The 13,838-nt window shown below is 41.0% G+C and overlaps 1 protein-coding gene across 2 annotated transcripts in view; it reads right to left on the bottom strand.

Annotated features, from left to right (window-relative positions):
- The window catches only part of LOC133121768 (homeobox protein SIX6), a 70,826-nt gene that overhangs the window by 14,266 nt on the left and 42,722 nt on the right, over positions 1-13,838 (bottom strand). For both annotated transcript variants that reach the window (XM_061231230.1, XM_061231221.1), the window contains exon 6: positions 698-774. In XM_061231230.1, the coding sequence (XP_061087214.1) occupies positions 698-774 (77 nt within the window). The remainder of the gene's footprint in view (positions 1-697; positions 775-13,838) is intronic.

The following is a 13,838-nucleotide window of genomic DNA, read 5'->3' as shown; positions in this document are numbered from 1 at the left end:
ATTCGTAATATCCAGTTATTATTTCTAGTCGCATTCCCTCGACCCCCCACTTCTGGTTCAGGAGAGGGAAGACACCCGCGGTTCTCCTCCTCACCTGGTGCTACAAGCCGACTAATTGTCCCACTGGCCCACAGTCAAGCTGGCATTCATGAGTTTGAGGAACACATCTTAGTACAGGGCTTTGGCATGTAGTCTGTGGGCGCCCGCCCAACCAGTGGGGTCGCTAGAGAGTGATGAAACGTGGACCTCAAACCAACCGAACCCTGCACACAATGTGAAGCAATCGCCAATTATTATAAGTGGGACTGAGCCATCCACCTCCTGAACAAGGAGGCAAGCACTTGTGGGCATTTTGAAATGGGAACCCCTACATTGACCCTCAACATCCCTCACAAGGTTGGTTAAAGGCACCATCTGGACAGAGTGATTGCAACCCACGCATACTGTCAGTACAGAAATTGAATCGCAGGTCATGCATTTGCTGTGTTTTCAGTGATGTTTCTCATTTTTACTCTCTCCAGGCTTGGCTGGAAAAATGTGTGTATTATTAAGTTTGCGTCTGAATATTCAGTTTGAAGGGGGAAATGCCAGGTATACCTGTATTTGTTAAGTAATTAATCTGTTTATTAATCTAATGGTTCAAATGGAAATACATTAATCAAAAAACATTTGCCATTCCAAGGCCAGGGTTGCCTACCCTTGCTGTAGATGCAGTAGATGTTCCCACTTTTGGTCACATTCAAAGGGCTGGGTATCTTCGTGGCCAAAAGCAGCCTATCAGGAGAAGAAAACCGATGCTTCTATGACAATTTGCATTCACAACTCAAATGCATGCAAACAATATTCATACATAAGAAAGCAACCCTCACAAAATGACATGCAGGCAAAGTTTAATTTCACTTCCATGAAAAACACATTTTATTTGGATCACTATTTGCATAGCGCTGGGTCAAATCTTTCATCTTCCTCCAGTTTGCCAAAAGAAAAATCCATTTGTTGTGCATCGGCCATTTGCTCAGTGCAGGGGCATAGCCTGCCCAAGGCAGAACGGTTCAGAACGCGAGTAAGGAGCGAACGGGCTGTAACTGACCCAGATTCGATCAGATCAGCCGTGCGGCCGGGCAGACAAGACACTACAGAAGCTGGTTACCGTCTCCCATATCAGTCCTCTTCCCAGAAGCCCTCCCCCACATCGCCCCATTACCCGCCCCCACCCCCCTCCCAACAAAAACGTGACCTCAGCCCATCGCTCCCCACCCCCAACGACATCATCCAGGGCTACGCTTGCCTACTGTCTGCGCCCAAGCACAACGTTTGCCAGTCTGGCTCCAGCACCCAACATTCCCTCATAACGGAGGAGTCAGTTCCCCATGGCACATTACAGGCGTTTCACACAGCCACGGTATTCACACATATCATGTGTCACTCATTTTTCAGGCCACATTCCAACACTCATTTTGAGTCCGCCGTGCATTCCTAAAGTCAATAGTAAAAACTGAGATGCCAATTAAGTGAATTCGAACTGTTTTGTTAGAACAGGAAAAACATTTTAACACCGTTGCTCAAAAGTGAAGGTACAATACAGCAAGTGACAATGCAGTTCAATTCATATCTGAGTGTAGGTGTCAGTATAGCATTCCTGAGGCCTTTTGCACCAAGGATTACATTTCTAATTAAGGTATCATGCCAATGGTCACATTTCGATGGCCTAGTTCTGGTGGCTAAGGGCAAGATATATATGAGTAGATGACACAAAAATAAACATTTTTCAAAGCCACTTTAGGAGCATGAAGATGGAGGGATAAGCTAAGGCCTCCAAATGCTTCTCTTTAGTCCCATTAGCACTTGGTCAAAGCTTTTACTACGTTTAATCTGTGGATTTATGGTAACAGAGAATACTTCTTATCTAGAGACCCATTGGCCTTCCCTCATAATCTGCCAGCTCTTATTTAAACCCCGCTGACAGAGAGGAGCAAATGTCTGTTTCACGATGGCATTAACAACAAGGGTAGAGAAGGCAGCTTCCTGACACAGATATCCCCAGACATTCGCACAGACATTTACAGACAGAGGGTCTCACACAAACCACTGTCTATTGTCTAATCTGCACTCACTGCCAATGGATGTGTTCAGTTCCAGTTCAGTCACTGTGTTGACTGAATGTCTGCATATTTACACGAGAAAAGCATTTTTCTTTAGCTACACACTGTGAAATCACTGCAACCAACACATTTTTTAATAACAGCTTTAGTTTTCTAACTTGACAATGCTCATGAAGACACATTTAATTAAATGCTGTTTTGGTTAGATAAAGAACTGTAACTGTCATTACAGTTTTCAGGCTTTAGCCAAACATGCACATGTAATGGCACTTTTGTGAAAAATACTGTTGGATTAGAGATCTTGTGAGCTTTGAGAAATACACTTCACTTTGTGATAGGTCTCGCATGTCTTACTGGCATTGGAAGTGTCCGCATTTTACACATGCACATTATCTATCAAACCAGGGATATTGCAATGTAGAGTATAGATGGTGCGATGATAGTACATTGTATGACCTTCATAGAGCATTCTATACAAAGTGCACTAAGAAATAATAAGAAAAGGAAAATAACAAAGAAGAAATAACTCAATTATTAGGGAAATGTGAGCCATTGTGCTTTCTTTCAGGAAATGACAGTACAAAGTAAATATTAGTTTACCTGTAAACATTATCTTCAATACTGAAAAAATTAACAAAATGAATTCTCATTGTTTGGACATTAAATAATTAATGAAAAATAAAGTCATTAAATATCCATTTGTATTTATGGCCAATGTGCTCAGGTGCTTTTGAAAGTTTCCATTTTATAATTGTTAAATGTGAAATGTTTTGTTCTATAAGTTGGCTTTGCTTTTTACTGTCTTCATCTGCATGTAATTTGAACATATTTTTATATGCTTGTTTTTATCTCAGTCACTCCCTCCGGGTTGGTATTAGGGTATGGTTCACTCCCCCAGAGCAGGTAGTGAAAAGTTCTGCAGGATGCTCAGTGATGATTGTAATTTCATTGTCTAAAGTGTCAAACGCATCAAGCTGATGATTCCTGAAATTGGGGTCATAAGGACCCGGTAATGCTGGAACTGGAGAGGAGATCCCTTTTTGCTGGGACAACACATGTAGGAATTCATTTGCTCAAGTCTTTTATCTCATTCTGCATTGTTGTTTACAGAAAATGGCAATGATTTGCACAGATGATAGGCATGAGGAAGAAGACCCAGCTGAGGAAAGCTTGGTGTTATATAGCAAAAATGATATTCAAACAAAAAGACACGGTCCAGTGTTTGGATAGAAATATACAGTGTTATAGTGCTTTTTCTTTTATTCTCTTCAAAAATGAAGTAACCTTGAAATATTTTTCAATTTTCAATCAATTAATTCTCAATTTTTGTATGTGACCTTTTAATGGTTGTGAATACTCTATTTGAATAAGCAACTTAGATTGATTTAATTTAATTCTAACAATTAAATGCCCTAACTAGCTGCTTAACTTTTTTGTTCTGCTCTGATGAAGGCCACAATAGACATAATTATTTTTACACATTGTATTTTTACATATTTTTGTATTATCATTGAATTATGAGCAGATATAAATGTGGATATACACACAATAGAGTTAAATTAATACAGTGTAGTAACTCAAGAGGTGAAAGCTATGCTTTTCAAAGACCAAATGCATTATGCATTTGCAACAATAATAGTAATAATAACACTTTCAAATAAATAAATAAATAAATAGTAAATGTCACTATCATGAAATTTCAAGAGCTAAAAGTATTTATATTGTGATTGTATAATTACAACACATATAAATGCACATACATACATGCATACATACATACATACATACATACGTACATAACACAAACACACACACATTGAAGCTTAAATTAATAAGTATCTCTGAAGGTAAGAATTTGAGTCCAGTACATGCAGCATTCTGAAGCTTATAAAAAACATCTAAAATCATGGCAAAAAAAAAGAATACATGGCTTCAGGTTATTGGGAGAAAGCTTAAGTTTACATACAGGGCTCCACACATGTTGATTATGCAACAAGCTAATACATTTGGTCTTAATGTACAGTGCAACCTGAAATAGTAACAGGTTGCAATCAAATGCTTACACTGCTTGCCACTTTGATGCTCTGAACTCATATTTCGCCATTTTTAAACGCAAGGTTCATCTGCTGGTTTTAATATGAGTCTGCCCTTGGCCACAGACCACCCACTGCTTCTTCACGTCTTGTACATATGGTAGGTTTATTCAGCTTAAAAATACAATGCACTTCAGCATTCATTTTGAGGAACCTATTTATGTGTGTTTCACTGGGCCCTGCACCAAAGATGGCAGTATTGTTCAGATGTATTTGTTGTCTTCACCCTCTTTACCTTCACCATTTAGACAGTGTCTCAAAGAAAGCTGACAAGCACACGCAGCATTATGGCGATGATGGGAGGTCTCACGGTTGGGCTACAATATTAGATATAGATGCTAAATGTAGGTATTTCTAAGGAAACTCAGAATACATTAACCAGAATATTATCATCTATATATGAGAATGTCTATGATTTCAGTTACCCAGACCAGATCCATATTTTTGGGATTTAAAAACAAAATGGTGGGGGTGTCTCGGTGGCGCAGCCTGTAGAGCACTGACCGCATGCTCATTGCAAGCCGCGACGTCGGCGGTTTGAATCCGACCGTCCGACATTTATCGCATGTGTTCCCCTCTCTCTCGCTCCCATTCTTCCTGTCTCTCTATACTATATACTGTCCTATTAAAAAAAACAAAAAAAAAACAAAATGAAACCAACACTTGTTGTCCAGTCCAGTCCAGTCATAGAAAATGGTTTAAGTCTGATTTTTAAAGCAACCTGCACACAGCATGGTACAGTAGCAGTAGGTTCAACGGTCATCTTAAGCTCAGAAAACACCAAATGCAAAGCACCAGAAACCTGGCCTATCAATTACAATACATTTAGCTGATACTTTTTTCCAAAGCGATATACAATAAGTGTGTTCCAAAAGTCATTGGAAAAACTGCAGAACACAAGTCAGATAAGGTACTGTACAGTACAATTTTCATAAGGTTATCTGATGTGTATTCATTAACTGGGTGTAATATTGTAGGCCAATGTCATTTAATTTATATCATTGATTAATTCCACTGTTTATAATATACTATAGACTATAGAATAAATAAATATAAAAATGATATGCCACATACCATATGCCCCAAATATTAGAGAAAAAGTGGGACATTTCTAAAATGTTGCTAAATCAAGTATGAATATACTCTTCAATTCACTCCAATCATTTTTTCTATTTCTTTGTGTTGCAATTTATTAATGGTGTCAATGCAGGAATTTTAATTGTAACCTGCCCTTTAACATGTTTGATTCAATCGCTGACATTGCTTACATTTGATGGGTCCTTAACATACATTTGACTGAATGCTATAGATTACTCCTTAATCTGTTGCCTGTTAAGGTCAAGGTTCATCACAGTAAGAATGAATCCAGGCTGAAGAAGCCCCAATGCCATTGAGTGACGATCGGCGAAGTGTTCATTGAAGAGGGTAAACAGCCACAGATCCATGGAGGATTAGCTCTCATGTCAGCTTCACCCACTATTCGCATGTCATGCAAACAATATTAAATTAAAGACTTAAAGAAAGCTTTCTAGAAAAAGGGCCACATTTCCTCCCTCACTTATTTCATATGTATAACAACGTATATCAAATATATACATATATGGACATATTAGCACAGAATAATACAAACACTAGCACACTAGTAGTAACAGTAGATTCTTGCATAGCTGTGAAAAGGATTCTAGTTCACCATCAAGTCAATGATCCAGAGTGTTCAATGGCAGTAAGACAAATAGCAAATTACTCCAGGGACATCCTGTATCTCTGGCACCATTTCCTTCAATAATGAAATAAGTATGCTGGAAATAGAGAGAGTATTCACTTCAAAAATCAGCTCAGCCAGTAAGTCACCTCAGCCAGGTCAATCATGGTGACACTGATGCAGACATCAGTCAAGCAAGAACTACTCTATGCCCTGGGTGGATCACAGCATTACGGGGAGACCATGAGGCTAGGGCTGTGATTTTCACCATTGTTAAGACTGTTAATGTTTAGACACTAAGATATAATTTCAGTCCAAATATTTATAATATGCAGTACAAAGTTTATTTTGGTGTAGTATTCCAGTTCATAAGCAGCAAGATCAAGGTGGTTTCCAAACATGGATGCCCAGAGGCCACTGGGGTTACACGTGACCTATACCAACACAAAAACGGTACTGCATACACCACAGAGCCACTCAAACAGAACACATGTTTGGAGTAGCTTGTTGGCACTGAAGGGTGCTAACATATAGAGTGTAATGAGCTCACAGCTGATATTATTAGCTTGGCTGTGGGGAAAAGTATGAGATACTGTCGAGGTGGCAGGGGCGGGCAGCTCCCAGCGTTTCTCCAGCGACGGTCAGCAGTAATGAAATTAAAGTGGAAAACAGCGAGCGGGTTCACCCCCGCTTTCCGTCAATGGGAGGAAAACGGTCTAACGCAGATCACTCGTGGTTGGACAGGCCCCGGGTTCGTGTTGCGCATTTTGAAGGCACTGAGGGTGACAGGAGTCACAAGTGATCAGAGTGAGGGGCCCCCAGCGGCGCGGGCCCCTAATAACGGCTGACTCGGGCCCGGGTTCCGCCTCGGCGCAGCTCGCCTCCCGTCAGACCCCGTCTCTCCCGCACTCGACCCATTAGCATCTCCGCTCCTCCGCCTGGTGACGCCCGCGCCCAGCCGATATGCCACCCTTACGCACTGCTCTTTTCCCGTTTGCAGACGATAGCTGCTTTTCACCGTTGTGGGCATGTTCACATTACACCGCGGTGCCCGCGTGTCTCACATGAACTGCAGGGACGCATCTCGTGTCACGTTGTCTGCTTAGCACTGGCGTGCTACGTTTCAGACTGCTGCACCCGGACTCGGCCGGTGGAGCTGCGCTGTAAGTGGCTGAGCAAGCCCCTGAGCTGTCGTTGTTAGGCAGCGCATCGCGGTCCTGACGGGAAAACGCAGGTCTAGCATCTCCAAGGAACTAACACGGACATCCACTCTCCAAGCCCTGCAGTCTGGCTATTGGCCTCATTGAGTGGATTATGTAAGCCAGTAGTATAACAGTTACTTGACATGGTGCTAGAGGTTATATATAGAGGGCAGACGGTTTAATCTCATAGCTAAATATACCGTAATAATTGGATTAGGGGTGCAAAAATAGCATTGTTCATTTTTAGTAACAGTATCTGTTAGTTGTAATGTCTTGATTCACCCTGACCTAAAGTAGCTGGCATACTCTGATACCTGTTCTGTGGAGGGAGGTATGTTTATAGTGCTGTATGTTTATAGTGCTGTTCTGAAGAGGGAGGTATGTTTTCTTTCGGATTAGTAAATCATACTCTTTCTGGCACCAAGTGTGGGAAATATGCTTCGATATGTTCTATAACTAACCATGTACACACCCGTATTTCCCAGTATTTTCAGACCAACACATAGCATGAGGCTAAAATGGGAGGTGAATCGACAGATTGAAAAAACATTCCACACTTGTAATCAGCAGTTGCGGAATTCAGGCTGCATGTTGATAGTCGTTTTTTTTTTTATCATGTCTTATCATGTATTATTTTATCTGATTTACTTCATAATTATTTGTTTAATTTTTGTTTTATTATTGCTTGCATAATTTGTTTGGGTGAGATGCCTTCATAATCCCCCATGGGGTTTTTATCTCACCTGCACAATTTGTTTTATTCTTTGCCTTGTACTTCTACTGATGTCTTATTGTGCTAATTAATTAATTAATTAAAAAATGTAAAAAAAAATGCCCTGTCCTTCTCTTCCACGTTGTTGATGCAGCAGTTTTTTGTCAACAAGCAAATTCCTAAAAACAGCAGCTCTGATTGTGGAAATATGGAGAAAACGGCAGTTTGCCTATCACAAGGTCAGCATTGGCGTTTCCTTTAAGAGATGGAGATTTTAAGGTCTTAATGTCTGTCAGCTGCAGTTTATTGATGGCTTATGTCAAATGCCACCCTGACACATCTAATTAAAATGAATGGGTGTTCTTAGGTAGGGCATGAGATGGCAAGCCGGCCGTTTGGTGCCTGTCTGCGGTCTATCACACCGCCGCTTCCAATGATGCGTTTGACAAGACGGTGCTGACGGGGGCGTGGATCCACCAGACATCGCAGAGCAGGTCCTCTTCATCGCTGCGAGTCCGATCGCATCTGACAGCCGAGAGTTGTGTCACTTTCGCTCCATGCATTTATTTATTTTATTTCTCTTTTTCCCTGAGCCTGGCAGTCCTTGCGGTGCTGCATAAGCAGTACAGCGTGACAAGGTTGGACACTGCGGTCTCTGTGACCCGCGGAGACAGAACTACAAAGAGAAAGCCAGGGGCTCCATCCTCGGGCTTCTTTCACAATCCCGCACATACCACATACCATATCCACCGGCGCTTTATCATCTGGACTGCATTCACAAAGCCTGCGAAAATCTGTATGAATCACTGAATAATTGAACAAACACAGCACACAGGAGCAAGGCACACCACTGACAAAGAGCAGATCAGCATTGTTAGCCTGAATGAACATTGTATTTGTTTGGTATTTCAGCTAGCATATACAGTACTTTGCAATAGACTGAATTCTTGCTATAGACATTAGATTTTTTTCTAATCAGGTATCAATTTTCTTTCTTTCATAGTGTTGAATGCAGTGAATATGGCCAGGCTTTAAGACCAGATGACTTCTGCCTCTGTCACACCTCAGACAAAGGGGCTGGATATATGAGCTAAGCCTCCACAAAACTGTGTCGTCTCAGCTGCAAACATAACACTGGAGAAGCTAAAAAACAAGAGGTAAATGGTTGGCATTTATACAGCGCCTTCATCCAAAGCACTGTACAATTGATACTTCTTAGCCACCCATTCATACACGCACACCAACAGCAATTGGCTACCATGCAAGGTACCAACCAGCTTGTTAGGAGCATTGTCTTGCTCAGAGACACTACAACACACCCAGGGTGGGATCGAACCGGCATCCCTCCGACTGCCAGACGACGGATCTTACCGCCTGAGCAAATGTTGCCCCATAAATTAGTGCCTCACAGAGAACTTCTTGTACACCACAGGTTAAAAATGCAAAACAGGGATGACTCAAGGGTAGGCAGCATAACCATAGTTTGTGCTACCCTATCGTTTATTTAAACTCCTCGGAAGCACTGTTTACTCAAGAGTAGAAATAATTTCTATGCTTTTCGACAGATAATTAAACTAATGAGACTTCACACTAATACATTTGGCAAAGTAATTATTCTGTTATTGCTCATAGGTGAAGTCTAATGCTACAGTGAATAGACTAATTCACATCTGCTGTGGCTAGCATGCGTCAGTTATTTGACATCTTAAGGTAGTTTTCTATGCTGATTAAAGATGTATATTTGGAGGGCAAACAGCCAGCTGCAGTGTGAACACTTGCTGGAGGAGATTATGTCATCTTATTTAAAACACATTTCTGGAATTAGGGTCATGTAAATGAGTAAACAGCTTTCACTAGTCATCATGTAAGTTATTACTGGAAGGAAAATAACTGCTGAGCCTGATCCTGCCACCATTTTGAAGAGAGCATCACTTAAGAAGGCTAATCAGCTGCCAGTTGCACATCCCAAATAGACATCTATGCTGACACATCTGTTGAAAAAACCCTTTCCATTACTCATTTATTTCAATTGCTATTGGTCAGAGTGCAACATATGCAGATTGAAACTCAGTAATGTCACATTAAAGAGCATCAGGCACAGTCCAGGTGCACTTCAATATATCATCTTATTAGTCCTACGTCTCCATCTAGTGGAAAGAGAAGGGTTTTGCTCTTACATTGGGGGAGCCTCAGTTAGGCCCTATAGGAAATGTGATGAGCAAAATCTTTGCCCATATATGGACTTTTGTGCCAAAAGAGAATTCCTCCATGGATAAAATGAATGCAGTTTTACATAACCTTCTCTCTCAGTCTGTGATTTAAACTGACATTTAAAACAGAAAATCCAATACGTTGGAAATCGATGTATTGAACTCTTGCTATAAGGAATCCAACTAGTATCCTAGTATCGCTGACAACTAGTGGAGAGCAGATGTTAATCTTGCAAAAATGATTAAATTAGAGCACTTGTGAAATCGAGTTTTTTTGTGCATTTTTTGTGTCAGAAGTTGACCTCTTAAAGCTGAATTTTGCGCTATTTTAAAAACACCGTTTGTGTATTGATTTGCAGACCATATTTTCTATTTGGGTGACGTGATGAGAGCCCTTTTGTTGAAGGCTTTTGTGTAGAAACAAGGGACAAATTGATCATTTAAATAATGAAGCTGCAAGCCACTTCAGAGACAAAGTACATCCATCACCCTGTACATTGCATTTTGAATGTATATATGGGTGAAATAGACTTCAAATTACTGTCAGATGATCTTTAATCTGGAATTGGGTGCCGCTTAGCAAAATCACAGTAACGTGTGACACGTCTCAGTTTAACTACAGTGGCCTAAATATATATTGGTCTATCCATGTAAACACAGCAAACAACACACCACAATTTGAAAAAATGGAGATTTTCATTTCATTATCATTCAATGACAGCATTTTTATTTTTCACCTTACAAGGGACTGTTTAGACTATTAGCTGTGATTCTGATGAACAATGCAATGATTCAAAGCAGAGGAAAAAACATTAGGAAAAAAGAGAACAATAAAACTAATAATTGATTAATTGTTAGTGATAGCTAAAAATAGATTGCTAGCAACCACTAGTAAATGCCAGATAAGACATTTTTAACTGTTTGTGACTGCTGCATATAGGTCAGCATTTTAAATAAATTGAAATGTTAAATTATCCAGATCTCATTTTAAACGGCAGCAGTGAACATGCAATAGACTACATACATTTGCCTTATGCGAAGAACTCCATGCCATGGCTCTAAGCAAATGTACAAGTAGTAGTAGGGGGCGACATGGCTCAGGCAGTAAGAGCAGTCGTTTGGCAGTCGGAGGGCTGCTGGTTCGATCCCCTGCCCGGGCTGTGTCGAAGTGTCCCTGAGCAAGACACCCAACCCCCAAATGCTCCTGACAAGCTGATCGGTGCCTTGCATGGCAGCCAATCGCTGTTGGTGTGTGAGTGTCTGTATGAATGAGTGAATGAGAAGCATAAATTGTACAGCGCTTTGGATAAAGGCGCTATATAAATGCCAACCATTTATCATTAGCCCGCTACCAACCACACACTTCCTAGCAAGATTGTGCAATTGATATCTAAGAGAGTGCATAATTTTGGACTTGTGTCTGCATATCCCCTTAGTGAGTGAGCCACCGTTTATAGATTTGAATTTGTCCAAGCCGAAAACATACTAAACGTTTACTACAGCTTTATCAGCAGACCAGACATGTATGTATATGCAATGACTACAAGTCCCATCATGAGTACAGGACTCACTGCTCTACTCACCACAAAATGTCTGCTCTGCCTTAAAAAACGAACTGCTTTGCTTTACCCCTACTGTTCATCACTCACAGCGAGGGAAAACCTAAGGACTAATGCCTTCTTAAGCTGAACCTCTTATGAGCTCTCAACATCCAAAAGTCCCTTTGTGAGCTGAGCTGTATGGTGGCAGGGGAGGATGCAGCCACTAATCCAATCAGCTACCCAACAAGTCTATATGCTTCTGCCCTGCTTTACCTTCAGCCAATCAATAACCACTGCTCTGGTTGGCATTTACATAGGCCCTTATCCAAAGCGCTGTACAATTGACGCTTCTCATTCACCCATTCATACACACACTCACACACCAATGGTGATTGGCTGCCATGCAAGGCACCAACCAACTCGTCAGGAGATTTCTTGTTCAGGGACACTTTGACACACCCAGGGCGGAATGAAACCGGCATGCCAGACGACTGCTCTCACCGCCTGAGCCACTGAAGGAAACTCAGACTTTACTTTACTTTTAACTATATGTGGGCCAGCATGTTGGCATTTGAGGTTGAATGGCAGATGATCCTCACAGATAGATACACGCGGGCATGTTGACATGCCGATGGACACTAAAAGTCTGTTCACTAGTAGACACAACAAACATTCACAAAGTAAAGCATCCTAAACCATTGCACCTCTCAACAGCCATTAGTATGTGGATAAATAAAGTATAACAGTCTTGATTAAAATCACTACAAAATAGTCTGTTGTAACATGTATAGTTAGTCTTGTAATGAAACTTTAACTTCTAAATCTTTTTTTTCTCTCAAGTAGAAAACATTAGCTTGTTTTAAGTTACAGTTTGTTTACCCTAATGGCAGAGCTTGAAATAAGTCAAAATATCTCACCTTATTGGCAATATTTTGGTCTTATTTAACAAAAAAGTAAGTAAAAAGTTATTTATCGAGATTGATGTTTGGTTTTGGCAGTGATTTGAACTTTGAACTTTTCCCATCAGTTAGTTAGCTGGTAGTGTAGAAGCAAGCTTAAAGGATGCTCCCGGAGCAGATATGCAGGCTCTGGCATTTGAGTCTAGCGAAGAGGTGTCCGACCTGGCACTGAGTGAATCCTGCTGTGCTTCATTAATTAACACTGCTACTCAAAACAAGACAGAAACAGCGTGAGAAGTGGGCTGCGACACAGCGGTGAGCCGAATTCCAGACCTGAACACAGTACAGTGTCAGCAGCACAGAAGAACATAAAGGGAAGATGGTTCATACACTACAAGGTCCAAACACATCTTATGTGGAATGTCCCAGGATGGATGCATCTCCAGGTTTTATTTTTTTACTTTGCTGTTAAGTGCAATAACGACATGGCAACAGCAGTCTGAATTGTACCTGAGTTTTCATTGTTCTCTGATTGTGACTGACAGGGGGAGAATCTCACTTCCTCCATCATGCTGTCCCTTGCTTATGCTACTGTAGCTTATATAAACTCCCAGCGATTTTGATTCATCGGCAAAAAGCGATTTTCTAACAAAAAGATGCAGCAAAAACCAATTCTTTCCCATCCCAAGAACAGAAATGCACCGTTCGCTGTGATGTATTTTTTCTTTTATGTCAATACGTGACTGTGATGAGACTGAAAGAAAAACAGTAACCCCGCTATTGTTACATGACCCGCTCGGTCCAGAAAATTGCCAGCCCAGAAATAGTCCCTCTGATAGGCAGTGAAGGAAAGTGCAAAGGGGGAAGTGAACATCAGATTAAGATCAATGTTTTTCTCTGGAAAAACGTGCAGGTGAAGATGTGGTTAAAAAAAGAAAAGAAAAAAAAGGTTTAGACACACGTCTCCATTGTCTAGGCAAGGGGGCTTCAACCGGTTTAGATCCAGAGACTCCTACCTTGGCTCAAAGGTATCCTGGGGACCCCCAAGTGAAAAACAATTATTTTTTTAATCCCAAATCTATAAATAGTCGTTGCATATGAAGTCTGGCCAGGGACCCCCTACAGTACTTTAAGAGACCCCAGGAGTCTGCACAGCCCAGGGTCTAGGCTAATGATGTTTACAGTACTATGGGAGCTAGAAGGTAAGCTAATAGGAAAATACAGTTTTTGGCATGAGTTTCATTGGCTGCAAGCCCATAATTGCCTTACAGTTGCTTAATGACAACATGCTTAATGAAGTCAAATTAAAGTTGCCCAGCATTCTTGCAACCCTCTGTCCCAGGGTCAGACTCAGGGGTATCTGTTGTTTGGAGCTGA

This window comes from Conger conger, chromosome 1 (genome assembly GCF_963514075.1).
Source record: "Conger conger chromosome 1, fConCon1.1, whole genome shotgun sequence".
In the NCBI taxonomy this organism is placed as follows: domain Eukaryota; kingdom Metazoa; phylum Chordata; class Actinopteri; order Anguilliformes; family Congridae; genus Conger; species Conger conger.
This window is presented reverse-complemented; position numbering and strand designations above follow the sequence as displayed.